General features: G+C 35.2%; 2 protein-coding genes across 2 annotated transcripts in view; both read right to left on the bottom strand.

Annotated features, from left to right (window-relative positions):
• The window catches only part of LOC138694897 (cytochrome P450 4C1-like), a 61,861-nt gene extending 49,362 nt beyond the window's left edge, over positions 1–12,499 (bottom strand). Inside the window, exons 1-2 of the mRNA XM_069819071.1 lie at positions 12,402–12,499; positions 2,343–2,506 (exon numbers count right to left, since the gene is read on the bottom strand). Coding sequence (XP_069675172.1) covers positions 2,343–2,506; positions 12,402–12,415 — 178 coding nt within the window. The 5' untranslated portion in view covers positions 12,416–12,499. The remainder of the gene's footprint in view (positions 1–2,342; positions 2,507–12,401) is intronic.
• Positions 12,500–16,097: 3,598 nt separating this feature from the next.
• The window catches only part of LOC138694899 (cytochrome P450 4g15-like), a 33,957-nt gene continuing 26,797 nt past the window's right edge, over positions 16,098–23,257 (bottom strand). Inside the window, exon 4 of the mRNA XM_069819073.1 lies at positions 16,098–16,444. Within this exon, the coding sequence (XP_069675174.1) occupies positions 16,316–16,444 (129 nt within the window). The 3' untranslated portion in view covers positions 16,098–16,315. The remainder of the gene's footprint in view (positions 16,445–23,257) is intronic.

The following is a 23,257-nucleotide window of genomic DNA, read 5'->3' as shown; positions in this document are numbered from 1 at the left end:
TTTATTTTCACTTAACTGTACTTTGCATCACAAAGAGTTGTTATGTACCCCTCTCAAAAAGGCTCGATTTTCTTGGGAATTTCTGCTGAGAGTCGCCCTGCACTCTGGCTGTGAGATCACTCACTACTGGCTTGTCATCTTGCGCCACAATTCACCTGTCATGTGACTCCTAACGCACATGATGTCATTCAAATTCATTTCAGAGATCGGAAACAACCCTGTAGACTTGTCTGCATCCAGTGTTCGATATGAAATGACATTTTTCAGAACACTCATTATCGATTTCCTCCTAAGCTATAAGATTCAAATCACCTTTCCTTTTTAGCATTTTTTATTTTGATTTTTAGGGTTGCCTTAGGAACACCATACTTTTTAGCAATGACTCTAAGTGAAATCCAGTGAGTTTACAATTCTTCCACTGTTGCCTTCATCGCCTCTGGCTTATAGACAGCCCATTTTGGAATCTTAAAAATAATCTAACCAGGGTATAAAATAAATAACAATAGTTATTGGCCACCCAGTAAGACAGTTATTGGCCACGTGGCTAATAACTATGCACATATTTAATGGACTGAAAATAAAAATACTAGTGAAATAGTGGCATATAATAAGTTAAATGAAGGAAAATAATTTAATTTTAAAATTATTATAAAATTACAGTTATTGGCGGGGGTGGCCAATAACTGAAAAATGCGTTATTATTAAACAGTTATTAGCCAGTAAATTTTCAAAATTTAGGGATTGTATTTTATTACGTTTTATAAGTGTAAAGTCAAAATAGAGATGTACTTACCTCATAATTGGAATAATAATGAATACCAGTTAAAAGAAACAGTAATTATTACGACTCAACCACAACACAATTCTTAAGAATTTCACAAGAAACCAAAGTCTGGGAACGTATGTTTTGCAGAAATATCTTTTTCATCTCACAGTGCTATCTGTTGTTGAAAATTAAAGTAACAACGAAATAAGAAAACATGCTGCTACCACCTGGCAAAATATTAATTAATTATTTGCACATCCTGTCTTATAATAACACATCAAAGTTCAAGTGGCCAATAACTGTAAGGTGGCCAATAACTGTATGGTTTACCCTACCTGTTCCAGTCTATGCTTGTAAGACATACATACTCACAAAAACAATGAGAATAAATTGAAATTTATTTTAAAGAACAGTTTTGAGAGCAGTTCGAAATGTAGATATTTTCATGAATTGTAGGAAATTACAGAATAAAGAAATGAACATGATACTGTAACCACAATTAAAGCAAGAAAACTGCAATGGATTGGGCATGTGCTAAGAGCTTCAGAAGGAAGAAGAGCAAAAGGATTTTCACAGAAACTTCTTTAGGGAAAAGACCAATGAAGTTCAAAATAATTCTACACTTTAAAAAAAGTCACTGATGTGAGGAAAATTTCTGAAAAAATTCTGCAGGTTACACTTACGGCACAAATACAGATAAATTATTACTATACTTGTCCACACCTGTGGAGTAACGGTGAGCCTGTCTGGCCGCGAAACTAGGTGGCCCGGGTTCGATTCCCGGTCGGGGCAAGTTACCTGGTTGAGGTTTTTTTCCGGGGTTTTCCCTCAACCCAATACGAGCAAATGCTGGGTAACTTTCGGTGCTGGACCCCGGATTCATTTCACCGGCATTATCACCTTCATTTCATTCAGACGATAAATGACCTAAATGTTGATACAGCGTCGTAAAATAAACCAATAAATTAAAAAAAATTACTATACTTCAGATCCCTGCACATACATCTTATGTCATAATCATGTATGAAGTATAGTATACTATACTCTCAGGACTCAGGAGGATTCTGATGTATTAACTATACTCTGTCTTTGGAATATGTAGAGTGCAAGACGCAAAATAAGCCTTATGCACGTGGGAGAGGGAACACAACATGCTACGTGAACTCCCTCTCGGTCGCTCGCTAGCTTGGGGAAGGAGTGACGTCATGCACCAGTTTACAGAAGTACATACTGTACATATACGGAGTATATACATTTAAGCTTATTTATTGCTTATTAAAATTGGTTGATTGCACTTTATGTATTCATTGCTGTTGAATGAAACCCTTTTATAAGTGAGAAACCGGAAGTAACTAATCTTATTATCTTACAATTCAATTTAATAATAATGTGCTCTTCTGAAAACAACTGCATCGAAAGTAACAAGTGTGCTTTGGTTTCGTTTCAGTCAATGTCTATGAGCACGGAGATAGTTTGAAGTATAATTCTATGCTATTTTTGGGCCTTCCTATTGAAAGGAAAAAAATGTAATTGTTTTCAAAAATTCACATAGGTAAAGTTCTTTGCAAATTCTTACCCTCTACATGAAGCCCGAAGTCCAAGAGGTTGCCCAGGATGGGGATCGTTTTTGGTCCAGGAATCTTCTCCACCAGCTCGACTGTAGCCCGATTCTTGACTCGATAATATGCGAGTAATGCCATTAAACCTACCAGGAGGACACTAAGAACTGTGACCAGCATCCTGTAACACCAATCAACATTGAAAGTCCATTTACAAGAAATAAGTTGTCATATGATAATGCAAGAATAATAAACGATGTCGCAGTGGTGATTCAGATTACGCATCTCGTAACAATTTAATATGTGATCGTGCTACGAATGTAGGTCATATTCATGCATTATCGTTTAGAAGACATACGTAAATTACATCTAAACTAAATAGGCACATACAGTATCTTTCTATATTGCACTGATCATTCTTATATTCCGAAACATTGATATATCTTGACATCAAAATCATAACTTTTGGTGCGCAGAGTTTGAAATAAGAGAATAAAAGAATGCAGAGCTCGCGATCACTTACCTTAGCCAAGACAGACTTTGGAAAGACGGGGAAACATATCATATTTACGAATATTGCAAATATAACGGACGCACGCTTTATGCACACGTTGTAGCCTGCTGCTCAAATTTGCATTTAGGTTACTTAATATAATATCACAGTAGTCGAAGTGTGGCATCACGAGTTTTTGTACAAGGATTAATTTTAGTTTATGAGGAAGAAAGTGCTTCAGTCGTTTTAATGAGTGAATAATAGAAAATATTTTTTTAGAAGTGTGAATCACTTGTTCATTCCATTCCAGGTGACAATCCATATAAATGCCAAGGTTCTTCACAGTCGAGCTGTATGCAATAGTAATATTATTTCGATCTTTGATGTTCTATTAAGATAGCCTGCGATTTACTTGCATTTAGATTAAGTCCGTGCGTTTTTGACCATAAGGATATTGAATTCAAATCATCATTAACTTTAGTTATAGCGTCATTTATGTAGTTAGGTCGAGTATGCAGATGGATTTCTATGTCGTGAGCATAAATATGATGTCGGCAGTATGTTAGATTAGAAGAAATATCATTAATATAAATAGAAAATATTAAAGGTCAAGTTCTCAAGTTACCAGCAATACTTTGAAATGAAACAATTAATAGTCAGCGTTATTCTGTAGCATTCTGTACATTTCCATTGGCCAAATTCAAGAATATGAAACCATGTATGCAGTACGTATGGTTCTAACAAGAAAGTGCCACTGCACATACAATTGAAAGATTTATACAACGTTTGACTGAGAATTCTTTAAATGCATTTGTTATGGCTCCCGCGTTGCACAGGCCTGAAATCTGCGATAAAATCCCGAGTATAGCATCTTCTGGAAGAGAAGTATAGCTGGTGTTCCGTGTCTTAGATTTACGACTCGTAAAAGAACCGTTCTTTATAGAGGGTTGCACGCATGGTGGAATAACACTGGTGTGGCGGTGCGCAGGTATCGTCCCCTCTCACTTGCACAGATGACGTCACGCTGGGACCAAGATCCAACCTTGCCTTCAGTAAAGCATTACATTGACGCTGTTCTGATCATAATTGTGTTACTCGAAGGCATCGTTGATGAAAATAAATATTTGTTACGGGACATTATAATTATGAACAATGATAATATGCTGACGATACAGCAATGATGTGCACTGAAGGAGAAAAATGAATTAATAGACAACCGCAAAAAAAAGTAGTGAATTACGAACAAGTATTGAACTCTCTTTTAATTTTGATAATTATTATATTACAGCTGTGAATAGTACCACGTTTCTTGGAATTTGTGACGACAACACTTTAAAATGGTAGGCCTATGTTCATATTTATTTTACCTTTTATGGGGAAATGCTATTAATATTACTAGACCATTTATTCTTAGAAAAAGTTATTAGAACGATTTTATTATTAAAAGTACTGAATCTTATCAATCTTCTTTTTTTTTTAAGGAATAAAAAATATTAGAGTGTTGTATACTTATATCTATAGCCTATGCTGTTTAAGCGTAATGAAACTGAATATATAATAAAATATTAGATAGTCATGATTCTAATACACGTAATGCAGAACTATAATAACAGAACGTCACAGATTAAATAAATATAAAACGTCTTCTGATTATTGTTTAATAAGTTAATTTCTAGGGAGTCGGCCATGGCAATGACTGTGATCTGAACTGATTTTTTATCGGTATACTGAATTAAGTTCAATTATATAATAATCGACAGTGACTTCAGTTTTGCGTTAACATAGAGCAGTGGTTCCCAACCTTTTTTGACTGACGACACACTTTACTGAACGCCTACGATATCGCGACACATATTTGTTTTTATTAATAACAATATAATAATAACAACCAGTGCTTTTCTTCTGGAGAAAAAGGTGATGGAACTCTGTGTAGAATATTTTATAGCGGACAGGGAAATGATTACTGTTCACTGCACAGGAATTTTGTCGTTTTTAACTTCCTTTACGCCCAATTAAGACTGTCAAGGTCTAAGCGAAATTCAAAGAAAAATTATATTGAAAACATAGTTATTCACACATATTTCAGTTCAATGATGAAAAATGTAACAAAAATATGCCCGAACGCCGTTCCAGCGCGTTCCGCCAGAGAAAAGCACTGAAAACAACTTCTATGTAGTGTCGGATATCCAGTGTTGTAGATAGGTAGATGTTAATACACAATAAAAATAATAAAGAAACATGTAGCAACTTGAGTAGCATTAGAAAAAAACAAAGATATGTGTCAAAAAATTTAACCTATCTATGCTGGATGTCCGATAAAAGATTTTTATGATCGTTTTTGAAAACTCACCTATTTAAATTAATGTGAAGTCTGCGCTTGGTAGATTGCAAAGTGTTTATCTATACGTGGTCTTATAGTTGACAGGACAACACGTAAATAATCATCACGTAAGTCTGTTCCTTTGTTTATATTTCACTATTTTCATGGTAGAAAATGTTGATTCACACAATTATGACGTTGAAAACAGCAGTTCTGTGTGTATTTTTAGTTTATTCAGCACCGTCGACAAAACATTTCCGCATATAAGGCACTTGGGATTTTGTTTATATTCATCTTCACTGTACGTAAAACCATAGGCCTATTGCAAGTATTAATCAGTCTAGCTACGAAACGCAGTACGTTTTTATAAACCCTGGAGGGAAATTTCGCTCACATTATTTGAATTAGCACTGCTGTCATCTAACCCAGAACTTGATTCAGATTGTCTCTTTCGCATTAAACATTTGCCCATGATAAAATCTAAATAAAACGCTTTTGATAAAATAGTCGCACTATCACCCGCTCACACATACCGTATAGCTATACTAAAAGTGACCAATATATTCTGACGATTATAAACTCTTGTTTTTATTAGTGGGAAGAGTAAACGAATTACTAAGGCGTTCACTTCCATTCGAATTATCGCCAGGCAGAAAAATTAAACTGAGCAATGTTGCAGGTGTTCACGTTTTATTGGTAAAGTCTGTCTCAAATAAAATGTACCATATCAGAGACTTCGTTGTAAATAAAAAAAAATGCGTTATAAAGAGACTTTCTGGATGGCATAAAATTTATTTTTCAATTCCAAAATTTCGCGACACACTCCATGGCTTTTAAGGAACACGGAGGTTCATTGCCGCCTTCACATAAGCCCGCCATTGGTCCCTATCCTGAGCAAGAACCCCTGATATAGAGAGTTCAATTACTTTTCAGTGTTTGCGTTTGTTTAATTTTCGAAAAATGGTTCATTATGGCGTAGGCTTGGATGTAGTACGGACATCAGCAGTGCACACGCAAATAATTATTTTTACTTGTTAGAAACTACATTATTGTTATAAATTTTTGCATGACAATAAAGTTTTGCTTACATGATTATTCGTATTATTGGCAGTAATATTTTGTATATTGACAGTGATTTTGATTTCAGAATATGAATGGACACAAATGTTAAAATTTCGGACCGTATTGGTTGAATAGAGTATCTCTAAATAAATGAAATGAAACTAATTTTCAGAAGATAGTCAACCAGTGAGACATATTACAATATAAATTAATAATAATAATAATAATAATAATAATAATAATAATAATAATAAATTTGTATTAAGAAAAGCTGCCCTAAATAAGGGTTCAATAGATCGGCCTACTAATCAATTCACAAAGGACAATCATTACAAATAATTATGTGAAATTTGAAAAAAAAAAAAAAAAAAAAAGAAACATTAAGATAAATGATAAGAAAACATAGGAAATCATCCTTAATGGTTGCATTCGAAAAGTCATTTTCTCTGGTTTTTGCATAACCAACATAAATTTTGAAAAACTTATGGACCCAGAAATAATAAATAAAAATAGAAAAATAATAAGTGTCAATAAAAATAGTGATATTAATGTAAATAATAATAATAATAATAATAATCATAATACAACTTTTAAGGAACTCGGAGGTTCATTGCCGCCCTCATGTAAGCCTGCCATTGGTCCCTATCCTGAGCAATATTAATCCAGTGTGTACTGTCAAATCCATTTTGATATTATCCTCCCATCTAAGTCTCGGCCTCCTCAAAGGTCTTTTTCCCTCCGGCCTCCCAACTAACACTCTATATGCATTTCTATAATAATAATAATAATAATAATAATAATAATAATGGTAATGGTAATGGCAGTAGTAATAATATTAATAATAATTGTAATGGTAATAATAATAACTAAATAATAGGCCTAATTATTATTATTTCCACATCAATAATATTTAATATATTTGTAAATGCGTACATTCAAATGTTTCTACTATCATGAGAAAGACTTTAACAAGTATTTTACTTTTATGAAGTTATTGTAATGTCAGAACAAACATTCTTGTTTTAAAAATCGTAATTTAGCGTCTTATAAATTGAACTTGTCCGCCCTTCGACAGTGATCCACGAGCTCGCTAGTCGCTACGTCTTTGTCCTTCGGAAATCCATAGTATCTTATGTTGGTTCATTTCGTTTTCTTCGAGTGGCTGTTGTAGCCATACATAACACAGCCCGGTGTTCTATTGCATATTTATTTCACATAGATTAAAAAAATTCGCGCAATCTTTGTCACCATAACTAAGTTCAAAGCGACTGCTGTGCTTGATTCCCAGCTCTGACCTCCCAGTGTGACGTCACATGCGCAGACCCGACGCATTTGTGTCAACGATCCGCCACACCAGTATTCTTCCACCATGGTTGTAGGTAAATTTGTGGACCACTTCTCATCCATTCAATTACGACGGTGAATAACATCTAACGTAGAAAGCATTGCTAAATGAAATGCTACTAATTCTATAGCTGGTACTACTGCTGGTACTGTTGTTACTAATTCTACTACTACTGTTCCTGCTGTTATTGCTTCTACTACTCCTGCTGCTACTAATTCTAGTACTGTTACAAGTACTGTCACAAATTCTACTGCTGCCACTGCTGCTGTTACTACTTCTGCTGTTACTGCTGATCCCACTGCTCTTACTAATTCTACTACTGCTACTGCCGCTACTACTACTACTACTACTACTACCATTGATGCTACTACTACTGCCAATACTGGTGCTTTTACTACTATTACTACTACCACTGTCACTACCGCTTCTGTCAACTACTACTACTACTACTACAACTACTACTACTGCTGCTGCTACTATTAATACTGCTACCATTGATGCTACTACTACTGCCAATACTAGTGCTTTTACTACTATTACTACTACCACTGTCACTACCGCTTCTGTCAACTACTACTACTACTACTACTACTACTACTACTACTACTACTACTACTACTACTGCTGCTGCTGCTACTATTAATACTGCTACCATTGATGCTACTACTACTGCCAATACTAGTGCTTTTACTACTATTACTACTACCACTGTCACTACCGCTTCTGTCAACTACTACTACTACTACTGCTGCTACTACTATTAATACTGCTACCATTGATGCTACTACTACTGCCAATACTAGTGCTTTTACTACTATTACTACTCCCATTGTCACTACCGCTTCTGTCTACTACTACTACTACTACTGCTACTATTATTACTGCTACCATTGATGCTACTACTACTGCCAATACTAGTGCTTTTACTACAATTACTACTACCACTGTCACTACCGCTTCTGTCTACTACTACTACTACTACCATTAACAACTAGCTCATCATCTTTGTATTTGATCCGATAACTTAAGTTATTTATATTCAATTTATGAAACAAAGTCAAGAGAAAAATGATTATCAATGGCACAGGAAATAAGAGTGCCACGAGAAAGTCTGTCTTGACAACGTATCTGTCCTACAAAAATCCCATTTGTGTTTATCGGCATGCAGATAGTATACAGGGTGGATGGTATCTTCTGCACCAGAATGAAACTGGTAATAGGTGATGAGGAGAGATTTGAAAAATCTAAATAAGTTTTTTTTTTTCTAACATTCACCGTTTTAGAGTAAATCGTTATGTTTCTTTAAAGCATTTGGCAACATCACGGCTACTGCAATAACTTTACCCTGCAATGAGCGGCCTGCACTCCTTACCTTCCCCTCCTCCTCTCCTGTACTCAGTCATTGACGGGCTATAGTGCGCTACGTTGCAAGATTTACTTTAACGGTTTTCGCAATTATTGAATTCAAATTCATAGTTAAATGGTTTGATATGCAATATATATACGAGTATAAAGATTCAAGACATTAACTGTTCAGATTATTATTTTTATCTATCTGCTTGTATAACAATCAGCCATTTCTCTTGGGCTCTTACCGCAATAGAGCGCTAAAACATTGGACACAGACTATTTCTTTCCTGCTTAACGGTGCTTTATCGAAGGAAATGTGTAATAAAAGTTTCGTTACATTTAATATATGGAATCACATCTTAAAGTTTGATCCATCGGTTCCTTTCAACCCTGTATTATTTTGTATTATTTTTTGGGTAGTGTATAAATCCTATAATTTTTCATTTCAAGTTTTCTTTTATTTCTTTTAAATTTATTTGTATTTGGTGTACAATACCGGTGGCCGACATGGAAAACTAATGCGGTGCTTTTGTCTCTTGACTTCGGATGCGCCGACACGTGGTCCGGAGGCATATACCTTTCCAAAGATAGATAAGAAATGTTTAATTTCTTTAAAACCTCAGTGCTTTCCAGATAACCAACAAGCATAGCAATCAGTATGCAATTTTTATTCTGAGACCCACAAGAATCTGAAAACAATCTGAGAGTTAAATTTCAGGATTTTTTTGTGAGTAAACATTTTTTTTCTAAATTACCTATGTAATCCTTCAATGTCGTAATAACATAACTGGCACTTTTCTAAACATAGCAGCACATAGGCCTACTGGGAAATCTTCTCCATTTTCACGTCTTACGAAATATGAGATAGACACAAATCTTTCTAGCTTTTTGAAGTCCATCTACACCGTTTAGATAGATCAACTTTCATGTTCTTAGCAAATAATTATCCTGTTCAGCTTTTGTGCTATTTCTGTATAAATTGTCTCGAAAATTAATTAGATCATTTAAGCAGAAAGAACCTGGCGCACATTTTCTTTTTTCCTGTTCTCAATGATTACAGTCTAGTTTGGACTGTATATTTGTATATTTCTTACTCTTAGATTAACTAACTTGCTTCTACTCTTCCTACCCCTTTCAGTAGCTTGAACGGATTTTGAATTTTCATCACTACTCACAATACATGCACATACAACAACGGCCAGATTTATACTGAATTAGCGCAGGAAACAACAAAATATTATATAATATTTGAGCTCCAAAGTGTGTCACTGTTGTCAAAATGCAAATGTATTACATTGTTGTAAAATATTGTAGCTTGTGAAACAGGATAAAAGTGTGAAATGTTGAGTTAGAGGACATGTTGAGTTTTGTGAAAATTTAAGAAATGGAGAAGTTAAGTTTTGTGAAAACTCTCTACATTGAGGCTCTCTTTTCAATTGAAAATATTGAGTTTTTGTGCTATTATGAGCACTGCATCATTTTCCTCTCATTACAATTGACCAGAATCCGTCAAAACCCGCAATTCGGAAAAAATGAGTTTTGTTAAAACGATCCTCAATAGAATTTATCTATCCCCTCCTCACAAGAGAACATTCCCAGATCAATTCGAAGCCCCCGTCTTGTACCAGTGGTCGTCAGCACTCACTGAAATGGGTAACGGGTAAGAAGTGTATCGCAATATGTACCGTCGAAAATTTAGCCGAAACCCCACCTTAAATATCTTATACAGAGAAGTATTCATCTTTGTCATGAATAATAGTGTCATTAATTAAAACAAATTGATACATAAAGACGTTCCTAGACTCTTTAGATTTATGCAAATCTCAGCTTCTACTGAAAGAGCTTCACTATTTTGACAGATAATCGCTAAAAAATATAATATTATCTTTTCACAAGAGTGAACAATATTGGAATGTTTTTATATTTCTATTGAAGTTTGCAATTGAGAATATTAAGATGCTCACATATTTCAGTAAGGAATCCGAGGTCGCTTATGAAATCCTCATTTTCTACTACCACAGACGCTTACTACTGACATCATAACTTCAGTTTTGAAACCCTCTTGCCAAATTCTGAGTCATCAAATTCACTCTGTTTAATTTATTTTTCTTCACTTTATAATGCATATATGTTTATTTTAATTTTCTGTCAACAAAATTTATGTAAACATTTAATATTGTAAAATTTATGTAGGAGAGTATACTGATACTTTCTGGGCTACCTCCAATAGGAGGCAGTTAAAAAATAAAAAAATAAAATAATAATAATAATAATAATAATAATAATAATAATAATAATAATAATGAGGGATTTCCTAAAATAAATAAATAGACGAAAAATATATAAAAAATATTAATTAATGTTAATTAATTATGTACCCAGTAAAGCATATTTTACTACATAAAATCATCAAAATCTCTTCAGTCTATGACAAAAAATCACTTTCGCATTCCTTTTTAAAACTGCATTTACGTTAAGATCTTGAAATTTTGACAGAGCACCATAATGGTACAATGAGGGGGGAGTAGAAGCCTTTTCCCAAATAGCAAGCACAAGCTTATAAATTTCGCTAGATAATGCGCTTCCACCCTCTTGTATTAATTCTGTTGGAATTTTATCGATATCTGGAGAATCGTACTTTTTCAGATTTTCTATCGCAATTACTTCAGAAAATGTGGGTTCGGGTATAAATGGCTCAGCAGTTTGTATTTGAATTTCGTCCCGATCATTTCTATTTGGCCCATGTACATTCACTAGTTGCCCAAAATAGTTCTTAACAAAGAAAAAAAGATTCACAATGAGGTTAACATAAAAAATTATCTTCGTACACAATTCACTCTATATTAACTTTAATTTGGAGTGATTTATTAAAGGATGCAGTCAAGACTAATTTAAAAAAATGTTAAACGATTTATCCTTGCACCAAAAACGGATGTTATCTGAACCAAATGATCCTATTTTAATTATTTGCATGTAATAAGGATTAAGAAACATGTTAAAGCAATTAGTAGTGTTTGGTCCAAAATGATCGTATTTTAATTATTTAAATCCAATTTCAATTAAGTAACATATTAAGCGATTTATCCTTATATCAAACAGGGATTTTCCCTAGACCAAATGTCCTATTTTAATTATGTAATTACTTTACATTTATTTCTAAGAAGTGCAGTGAAGCGCTATGGCGAGTTATAAAATAAATCTGCTTCTGTAGCTGCGTTTATTAGGAAGCGAGTATGAAGTGAGTGCGGTAAATTCATTGTAGAAAAACATACTTTGAGCCAGTGTCCTTGTCGAAAATACTTCTTTGCACACTTTCGTAGAAAAATAACAAATATGATTTAATAAAGGGAAAAAACACCACAGAGATAACAAACAACAATAAGTCGGAACTCGACTGCACTTCATTCCTGCCTAGGCTTCAATGCTGCGCTTAAATTCCCGTAATAAAAGGAAACTTTATTTAAATTGTTAAAATTGTTGCAATAATATAGAAATTAAAAACTCACGTGAAAACGTCCATTTCAACGTTCTGGATTCGAGACTTGTCGCACAAAACTGTGCAATAGTCTAGACATGCAAGGTCGTGCCACTGCACTGAAGTAAAGCATTGCCAACCCCGCGGATGGACGGATTCGCATAATTGGTTCCAAATTATCGTACTTTTCATTGGACGATCGTACATTACATATAAAAATAGGCCTATTTGGATTATCTTGCCTAAACCTCCTCCACCGTGTTTTATTTAAACGATTATTTTAAATTTTTGTAAGGAAATAATTGATGCCTCTAGAATCATAACTCACAATATTAAAAAAATTGTTTTGTGGCAATTAACAAAAAAACTTACATCTCAATAATTACTATTTGACAGTAATTATTTAAAAAATGCCATACATTATAATTCTAAATTTGAATGACTGTTTTAAGTAAAATCGTTTGTTTTATATAAGTTTATGAATTATTAAAGAATAAATACTTCTTTATATTGTGAGTTATGCCTTTAGACTCAGTTGTTAAAAATTAAATATGAACGCACAGAAATACTTACTTACTGGCTTTTAAGGAACCCGGGGTTCATTGCCGCCCTAACATAAGCCCGCCATTGGTCTCTATCCTGAGCAAGATTAATCCATTCCCTATCATCATATCCCACCTCCCTCAAATCCATTTTAATATTATCTTCCCATCTACGTCTCGGCCTCCCTAAAGGTCTTTTTCCCTCCGGCCTCCCAACTAACACTCTATATGCATTTCTGGATTCGCCCATACGTGCTTCATGCCCTGCCCATCTCAAACGTCTGTATTTAATGTTCCTTATTATGTCAAGTGAAGAATGCAATGTATGCATTTCTGTGGTGTAACTTTCTCCATTCTCCTGTAACTTCACCCCTCTTAGCCCCAAATATTTTCCTAAGCACCTTATTCTCAAATACCCTTAACCTAAGTTCCTCTCTCAACTTTTATGAATAAAGAATCCTGTTCCTAATTGGTGATTATCGTTTCCTTCCCCATAATACAACAAATAATCTATTTGTCTTATGCCGTTCCCATCTAACCTAACCTCCTGTAGTCCCACGAAGTCTATTCTATATCTAGCTAGTTCTTTTGCTACTAATGTTACCCCTCCTGTTCTATATAGACTTGTAACATTCCAAGTACCAAATCTCAAAACCTTATTCCTTTTCTGTGGTCATGCTAGAGAATCAGTCCCTTTCCGAGGCTTATTTGAAGGATTCGTAAAAAATCTGTTTTTTTACGGTGATGGGTTGTTTGCCCTTCGCCCAACCCCCAAGCTGGAGGACTACCCCTCATCGGCTGTCCGCGACTGCTTATTCAATATATTCACAGCTACCCTCCATATCTGGAGGCCGTCTCCTCGATCCGCAACCTGAGGACGCAATATTTAAAAAAAATTGTTGTGTGCTCCTGGACAGGAGAGCATTGCTTATGCCTCATAGCAAACCTGTCCAAAGGTTGCTCATTGTTGAAGGGAGCACACAGCTAACGGAGGGGAGTAAAAGAAATAACTCGCGAGCGTTGAGTAGGGGTGGTATCGTTGCGGTGGAGGAGGAGTGGTGTGCTCTAGTTAGCTGTTCAGAATTCTTCAATATCCAACATTCTCAGTGCCTTATATGTCAGAAAATTATAAAAGGAAGACGAAAACATAATATAATGCATCACTACGGCACCATACATAAAGCTGTGTATGATGATTTTGTTGGCGAAGATCGCAAGAGAAAAGTTGACGGGTTAAAACTGTCTCTATTCCCTGAAGTAGGTTATAAATGTTGCGTCACATGTTGAGTGGTTTTAAGCATTTAAAATATAATGCATTTTATGCTCGACCATGCCGAAATGTAGTAATTGTACACCTGATAGCAGCCCTTTAATGGACCTCATTAAAGTACACCTATTCATTAAAGTTGAGGTGTTCCACCAATCAGAAAACACCATTGTAGCAATATGAAAGCGCAAGTATCGATTATTCTCGGATATGCAATCGAAAGACAACTAGCGAAACGTCACGGAGGCTGGAAATCCAATACTGTCGCAGAAGGTTATGTTCTGTTACTATAATAATTAACGTTAATTGTAAATAATATTCAAATGAATTCAATTTGTCACCTCGTTTTTCAATGTCTAAATCAATTTCAAGATTATATGAAAATTAATGTCTATTTTACGCTCTAGATTATATCAAGGTCAGTGACATTTCTTTCTCGGAAAAAATCAATACTTTCGCGTCTGCGCACATCTCACAATTTACGAGATATTGTACAAGTTCAGTTCCGCTCCCCAGTCAGGTAAGAATAACATGAATACTTATGAATAATTTCAAGTTAGAAATATGGTCGAGCGTAAAAAGTCGTATGAAACTTGCCTATAATGGTATTTAAGACGCTCGTATGAAAATTATGAAATTCGCTTGCGCTCGTTTCATAAACATACTCGCGTCTTAATTACTACCACTATAGGCTCGTTGCATAATGTACTATTATACATCTTGATTACACAATTTTTAACACTGTATCACTTCGGAATATGACTTTCTCGTGTTAAATTCTATCGTACTTGATTTACATGTTTCGACCTGTTATTGGTCTTCTTCAGAACTCTGAAGAAGACCAATAACAGGTCGAAACATGTAAACCAGGTGAAATAGAATTTAACACGAGAAACTCATATAATACATATTCCGAAATGTATTTTACTTTGATTTATCAACTGCCACAAAATTAAAGCACAGAATTCATTATATTTAGTAATTCTGTATTACAGTTTTAAAATATTGTAATATTTATTAATTCTGTGCAATATGTTTGTACAGCTCATAAAAATAATTTAAATCAGAACTGCAGTAGTTAGAAGCAGACAAGACTAAACAACAACAATAATAATAATAATAATAATAATATCAGTAACTACAATTAAAAAGGAAGTTTATTTCTATGGAAAAATAGTTTTTTATTTTTTTTAAGAGGAAGAATTCTAACATACTTCATAGCAGGCTCTTAATATGTAAGTTCTGTCTGTATATTATAACATTGTTAAAATAATAACATGTTTGCTATTTAAGTATTTTTCACGACAAAAATGAAACTTCATTTAAATTGGTATGATGAATATTATTTTCCCATTTTGTTCAGTGTTAATGATCATCCTTAAACTGGCAGGCTAATTCTAAGTGCCGTACATAATACAGTAAAACTTTATTTACACGTTTTTATGGAGATCTGAAGAAAATAAAAATGCATAGGTGAGAAAAATGTTTAACTGAAATAACATTTATTTTTTTTATTTTATTAGGTTAGGTTATTTTATTAGGTTATTTATCAACATCTTTGGTTATTTAGCGTCTGAATGAGATGAAGGTGATAATGCCGGTGAAATGAGTCCGGGGTTCAGCCCCGAAAGTTACCCAGCATTTGCTCATATTGGGTTGAGGGAAACCCCCGGAAAAAACCTCAACCAGTAACTTGCCCCGACCGGGAATCGAACCCGGGCCACCTGATTTCGCGGCCAGACGCGCTGACCGTTACTCCACAGGTGTGGACAGTAACATTTAATAATACATCATGAATAATAATAAAACAGGATCGCAGTATTAAACGTAAAGTAAATTGAAAAAAAAAATACTTTTCCATCTGGAGTGACAATAAAGTTAATGAATTTAAATTCGAAATTGCATAGGTAGGAAACTTTATTTCTTTTCATTTCTTTCAATATATAGGACTCTGACCAATATAGTCTCAAAATAAATACAAAGAAAATCAATTAATTGTAACTCCATATGAAGAAGCTCTTTCGTCTGTGTATGTGTATACATTTTCCGTCGCCTGTAAACACTCAACACTTCTTTTACTTCTTATCCCGTCTCACTCCTTTTCCGTACGATGTTTACATGCCCTGTCCTTGCTCTTTAAATTAAGACAACAAACAACCCTCCCCTATATGTATCAGTTTTGGAGTTCTGGCCAGGAATTCGGGAAAATGAACCACTGTGCGGCGGCCGAGCGTTGTAAGCAATCTGTTCCGCTCGCGTACGATCCTGCCATAATAATAATGATAATAATAATAATAATAATTATAGGAATATGTGTTGCGCTAATCTACTGTACAGCACATATAACGCAGAAGTGCTATAAGCAAAAACTACTTTAAATGGATAAGCGGGATATAATACTGCAGAGATGTAAAAATAAGATTTCGAATGTAGTAAATTGTAACAAAATGTTTAAGATTCCCTATTTTTGACATGTTTTTCCCTTTTTGCGGACAGATCGTACATTTTGCGTACTACCCATGGGTTGGAACGTACGATCGTGCATGATATCAAATTATCGCACATGTACAGTACGATTCACGTCGTACGGTTGGCAGCAATGAGTTTGTCTGCTGTGCAACTTACGTAATAAACAAGAGTGCAAGTGCATTGGTATGTACAACTCTGTAGTGCTCGGGAAAAGTGGCACAAGTCAAAAATGTTAATTTTACAGGAGAAGGAAAAAAACTGTCTTCACACTTGTTTATGTCGATTTGATTTTCTTTTGTATGAATTATTGTAATGGGAGAAATACTTATGTCTCTTTTCCCAAGCGAGCAGATGTTCCGTAAGTTGTCAATAAAATAATAAAACATGTTTATGGAAACTGACTTATGCTACTTTTCCCAAGCATTGCAGAACTTGTATAGAGACTGGTTCAAGGGAAGGAGCAGATAGCTCATGGCCGGTGCGTCGACAGAAAGAAGCGTCAGAAAAAAAAAAAAAAAAAAAAAAAAAATAATAATAATAATAATAATAATAATAATAATAATAATAATAGTAAAACCTCTGATTGAGATTATGGCTGATATGTGCATCTATTACCAGCCAGTACATCTCACTTGACGATATGTGTCAGAGGAAGAACAATTGTTTGTATGCATCTGAAGTCTGACTAGTGTAATATGTAGCCAATCAGCGATGTATGCAATGAAGAGGGAAAGGAACTGGCAGCCTATCCCATTATCTTCTGGCCTAGTTGCCTTATGAGCGATGCCTTGTTGGTGTCACTTGTAGGGTCCAGATCTGTCTTCGTACAGTTAACTAAATAATAATAATAATAATAATAATAATAATAATAATAGACTAATACTAATTAGATATTTAAATATAATCACTGTTTAACATATTAAGCGAAAATCAGTTCACTAAACTAGTCTAAAAAGAAAGCTGAAGTCCACACCTGTGGAGTAACGGTTAGCGCGTCTGACCGTGAAACCAGGTGATCCGGGTTCGAATCCCGGTCGGAGCAAGTTACCTGGTTGAGTTTGTTCCGGGGTTTTCCCTCAACCCAATACGAGCAAATGCTGGGTAACTTTCGGTACTGCACCCCGGACTCATTTCACAGGCATTATCACCTTCATTTCATTCGGACGCTAAATAACCTGAAATGTTCATACAGCGTCGTAAAATAACCCAATTAAAGAAAAATAGAAAGCTGAAATTATTAAATATTGGTCGTGAATTTTATATTTACATGTGAATATGATTTACTATGTCCGTTAAAATAGGTAATTGTAATTTTAATTCTGAAAGACGATAGCGTCCGACAAGTTCTAATATGGGCTGAAAGAAGATCCCACTTTCGAGAGGTGTAGATGTTGAAAGACTGAAAAAAAAAATGCATATTCTTTGCTTAGGTATGAGAAGAGTATTTTCTTATTGAGACTGGATGTGAAATTATTTCATATTTCCTATCAACCTGGTATGACAAACACGCGCTCGATTCAAACAACAATAATATGTCGTTTGAATGTGAAGTTAAGAATTATTTATTAGGATGAAGTTAAGGCCATCAGGCCTTCTCTTGAACTTCACCATAAATCAACATGAGGTACAAGGTAATTCATACAATATAATAACATTATTACATTCAATGGTATTGGTTATAAAAGGCTATATGATACATGTCACAGATGTTAGTAATAATTAGGGACCGTATTTTGTACCAGGGCGTACGGAGATAAGGTTAGCTGTTCATAGACTATATTGAAGTGACGTCATATTGGACGCGTGCCACAGCATTATGTGTTGAAGTTGACTTTATATTCGTGATTCAAACCTAGAGCTCATAGACTGTTTACAATGCATTACACTGGTAAAGACATAATACGATGATGTTTCCCCCCCCCCCCATATAGCAGGACAGTGCTTTACACATACCAAATTTTCATTATTGTACAAGATACAGTAATGGAGGAAAAAATGTTGAATATTTCCAAAACTTTTACTGCTGTAAGCTGTACCTAATCTCTTAATGTTGGTTCGAAGAAAGACACTTAACACCTTATAAATAAATTAGTCATTTTACACTCTCGTAATCTTTTTTACAACAGAAAAACTCTTCCTCCCATTCCACCAAAAAATTACCGTTTTTTGGAAGTGGGAGGTTTAGATACAGCTATTGCTCCACCACTGCTGCCACTTGCTTGTACACATTTAGTTGTTGTTATGATTTCTTTAAGGACGTCCTATAGCCTTTTCTCCTGGAAGGCAATTTCAACGTCCTTATGGACCAGCATTAGTTTCTTATCTGAATTATTCTCTTATCGAGTTATTTGTACATGAAAAACTTATAACTTCATTTTGCATCTACGTATGTGTCGTAGAAGTGCTTTCAATATTGGGATCTTATTAGTATCTATTAGGTTTGGTATTGAAAATGGACCATTCCCCTGTATTGAACTAACTTCCGATATAAATTTGTGTGCTTGAGAGGAGATAAGGTTGCATCCTAGTAGGACATGATTAATGTCCCCCCACTGTCCACATACACATCTTGCTGAATCCGCCCTTTGTATTCTATATTGGTATGCTGGAGTCAGTGCTACCTTGTGTTTGATGTTCATTATGGTTGTTATCTCATATCTGGTTAGTGCTTTTGATAAATATATCGGTTTCTATTTTTTTCCTCCCCTTCTTTGTATTGACTGATTATGTAGTAGTTGAAAGTCCTTCGTCGTTATCCTTTCATTGGTGGTTGAGGCTATGTGTGTCGCGGATTTTGCCAGCGTGTCAACATATTCATTTCCTTGTATGCCTGTGTGACTTGGGATCCAGACCAATTGGATGTCATTGTTCGCTATTTGTAATTCTGATATCAGCTGTTTGCAATGTATTTCGGCCATAGATCTAGTAGTATTTACTGTTGTGTTTTTAATGGCTTGTAGTGCACTCCTCGAATCGATGTGTATCCGTATACAGGCTTCTTGGCTACTACGTATGGAGAGCAGCGCTTCTTCCACGGCCCTAATTTCTGCCATAAAAATAGAGGAATATTTATGTAGTCCAATAACTTTCTGTTCTCCATTGGTTTTATTATAGTATGCCGCTCCCGTACCTTCATCCATTTTCGATCCATCCGTGAAAATTTCCTGTACATTTGGATGATTCCTTTTCGATTGTTGGGAATATTCTAGGAATTCTGCCTTACTAGTATATCGATTTGTGAACGGTATCATCTCTTCTGGTATATTATTTATGATAACTTGGTAGCTCGTACAGTAAACTGGGAATCGGGGAGATGTATAAATTATCGAGGAAGTATAATATTTCCCAAAAATCTTTATGTATTGCGGGCTCTTCCCTATCCTGTTCTCTCCCCCTCTTCGTACTAGTAATAGGAACAGCCATTTGAGCTTTTTGTATAGATAAGACTCTGTGTTGGAGAATACCGTTCTCATAATCTGGTGACAGGCTCTTATTTGTTGGTTGTAGAATTTTGCCAGTTGTAATTCCTGAAATATTTTTATTTTTTTTGGGTTTCCCTCTCACTCCCAGTATTTGTTTGGCTATTCCATAGATCATTGTCGATAATTTGTTCTGAAGTGACTTATTTGGGTGAGGGAGTGCCCCTATGCCATATTCTAGGACCGATTGTATCATATTATTGTACAGTAATTTTAGTGTTTTGGGGTGATTTCCCCATCTCCGACCCGTAATATGTTGGAAAATCCTCTTCCTATTATTAATTTTTTGGATAACAAAGTTGTAGTGGTCGGATCCTGTCTGCCTAGCGTTCAGGATCACCCCTAAGAATTTACATTTTAGTACTGTTTGCAAAATATGATCCCCCATTTTGATGTAATGGCATTCTTCTTGTCGGGTCTTAGCCGGTGTCAGGTGTAGATGTTGGCTTTTCCTAGGGTTAACATCCAATCCTAATCTCTCTAATTCTGAGATCACCTTGTTTATATCACTTTGGTGTTGACTTGATTTTTCCTGAAACTCATTTTTATGATATGTGTAATATAAGGCTATGTCATCAGCATATAATATCATTTTTGTAGTTTGAAGTGGTAATGTGCTCAAAGATGCTATGTATATAGTGAAAAGGATTGGACTTAGGGCTGATCCCTGGGGTAAGCCTGTGGAAGATGTCCTTGTTTCTGTATTCGCAAACACTGGTTGTAGTCTTATCTTTCTGTTAATCATTAGTAAATTTATTAATTTAATAAACCTCGGTGGGAGATGTATGGTCTTTTTTTTTTTTTTTTTTTTTTTTTTTGTATATCAGCATGCTCCATTACCTTGGAGTAATACTACATGCTTTACATAAAATATTACAATAATTAGTTACATAATTTATGAGAACAAGATATTTACAATTTTGATTGCGATGTTGAAATTCTTATAGATACAAGTGTTGCCTAATTGTACTTCTATATATTTTAGGTTACCATCATTGTTAATATTACTTCTAATTTCAATTCTGTTACATTTTGCCAAATTCTATGGATTTTATAAATTTTCTGAAGCTTTTGAGGTATGCTGTTGTGAACTGATCAAAAGGTGGAGGCCAGGTTTGACCTGTGCGTATTATACTAGCTCGTAGGATTCTTCTTTCTTTTATCAGTGTGGCACATCTTAGTAGTATATGGTTGACTGTCTGTTCTTCTTTTAGTCTGCAAGGGCACGTTGGAGTTGGAATAATCTTGAATCTGTGAAGGTACGATCTTGTGAAGCCGTGACCTGTCACAATAGAAGTAAATTCTGCCCCGACAGGTAAATTTATCTTCAATCTATCTTTAATTGATGGGAAGAATGATTTCGTTATTGCGCCCTTAGTTGAGATAGTCCACTGCTCTTGCCATTTTCTTAAGGTCTTTTCTCTCTCTTCTGTTACTATGGTATCTCTCGGTATTTTGTTATAAGCTATTTCCCCTTCATCTTCTATGGCGGCTTGTTTGGCAAGACGGTCAGCTATCTCATTCCCTACTATTCCGACATGGGCCTTCACCCACCTAAAGAGAACTGTCCATTGCTGTCTCTCCAATTTTTTCAATTCTCTCTTTATATTTTCAATTATTGGATTATGTTTATTCTTGTTCTGTAAAGTGTCCAGTGTCACTTTGCTGTCTGTGTTAACTACTGCAATATTCTCTGTTTCTTCTGTTATTTCTACATTCTCAATGTGTTGTAGTACCTTCAAGATTGCTATTTGTTCTGCCTGATTGTTAGAACATTTTTCATGCAGTTTGTATTTGGATCGGTGGATGACCATGTCGTTTTGGATTATGACCGCAGCAGCTCCAACTTTTCCTCCGATTTTACTTCCATCCGTGTATATATCTATTTTGTTTGCCGTATCCTCCATAGGCGCTCTTATGAGTGGTTCTTCAGCTGGGTGTGGCCAGTGAATCACTTCCAGAGGTGCATCGTACTCCATGTTTTTGTGGGTGGCTCTATAAATTCTGACCTTTTCTTCTATGACTAGACGAATTGGAAGAACTCCTGCTATTACACATGAGGCGTCATATGAAAGTGTTCTAAATGCCTTCGCTATTTTTATGTTCATTAGTCTTTGAACACGTTGATATTTCCTTAAGTTGTTTTGTTTTGTTAAGGCCTTCTCCCATATCGGTGCGCCATATGTTAGTACTGGTTCAATTGCACCCATGTATATGGTTTTTAGTGCCCGATGTTCTAGACCCCATTTGAGTTTAGCTACTCTTGCTAGCATGTTTATTATCGGAGTGCATTTCTCTGTAATGTAATCTACATGTTTGTCAAAATTAAATCTGTTATCGAGATAGATACCCAAGTACTTTAGTTCGGATACTTGCTCCAGACGTTTATTGTTTAAGTAGATGTTCAGTGTTTTGTCGTCTCCTGATCTTTTCCTTGATATTAATAATGTTTTGGACTTCTTTTCATTGAAGTGCATTTTGTTTTCTCTCGCCCATTTTTCAATTTTCTTCAAATCTAGGTTGGCATAATTCTCTGCATCCGTAGTGGTTTTTCCTTGCGTTAGAACCATTAAGTCGTCCGCGAAAGCAATGACCCTCGTACGATGAGTGAAGTCCAAATTGAGCAGCGAATTATACAGTATATTCCAGAACCCAGGACCGCTGCAAGAACCTTGTGGACATCCCATAGTCACAGGTCTCTCTATTTTAAAAGTATTAGTCCCTAGAGCAGCAATTCTATTGCTGAAATAACTTCTTGCAAGATTAAAGAGATTCTTAGGACATTTCAATTCTCTAAGATTGTAAAGAATGCCTGGCCACCAAGCCGCATCAAATGCTCCTCGGACGTCCAAGCTAACTACTGCAATACAGTTATTTTCACTTAAGTTTTCTTCAATGATCTCCTTAGCCGCCATCAATGCGTCCACTGTTCCTTTTTGGGGCATGAAACCATATTGATTCCTGTTCAAACCAGCAGTATTAGTATGCACATGATGCAGGATTCTGTTAATCATTAATTTGTCTAGGACTTTACCCGCCACGTTTAGCAAGCTGATAGGTCGATATTTTGACACGTCCTTAACCTCTTCTTTGCCAGGTTTAATTATCGCCACTATGTTAGATTTCTTCC

Source organism: Periplaneta americana, chromosome 2, assembly GCF_040183065.1.
Source record: "Periplaneta americana isolate PAMFEO1 chromosome 2, P.americana_PAMFEO1_priV1, whole genome shotgun sequence".
NCBI classification, from domain to species: Eukaryota; Metazoa; Arthropoda; class Insecta; order Blattodea; family Blattidae; genus Periplaneta; species Periplaneta americana.
Note: the sequence above shows the minus strand (reverse complement) of the source record. Positions and strands in the feature narration are given on the sequence as shown.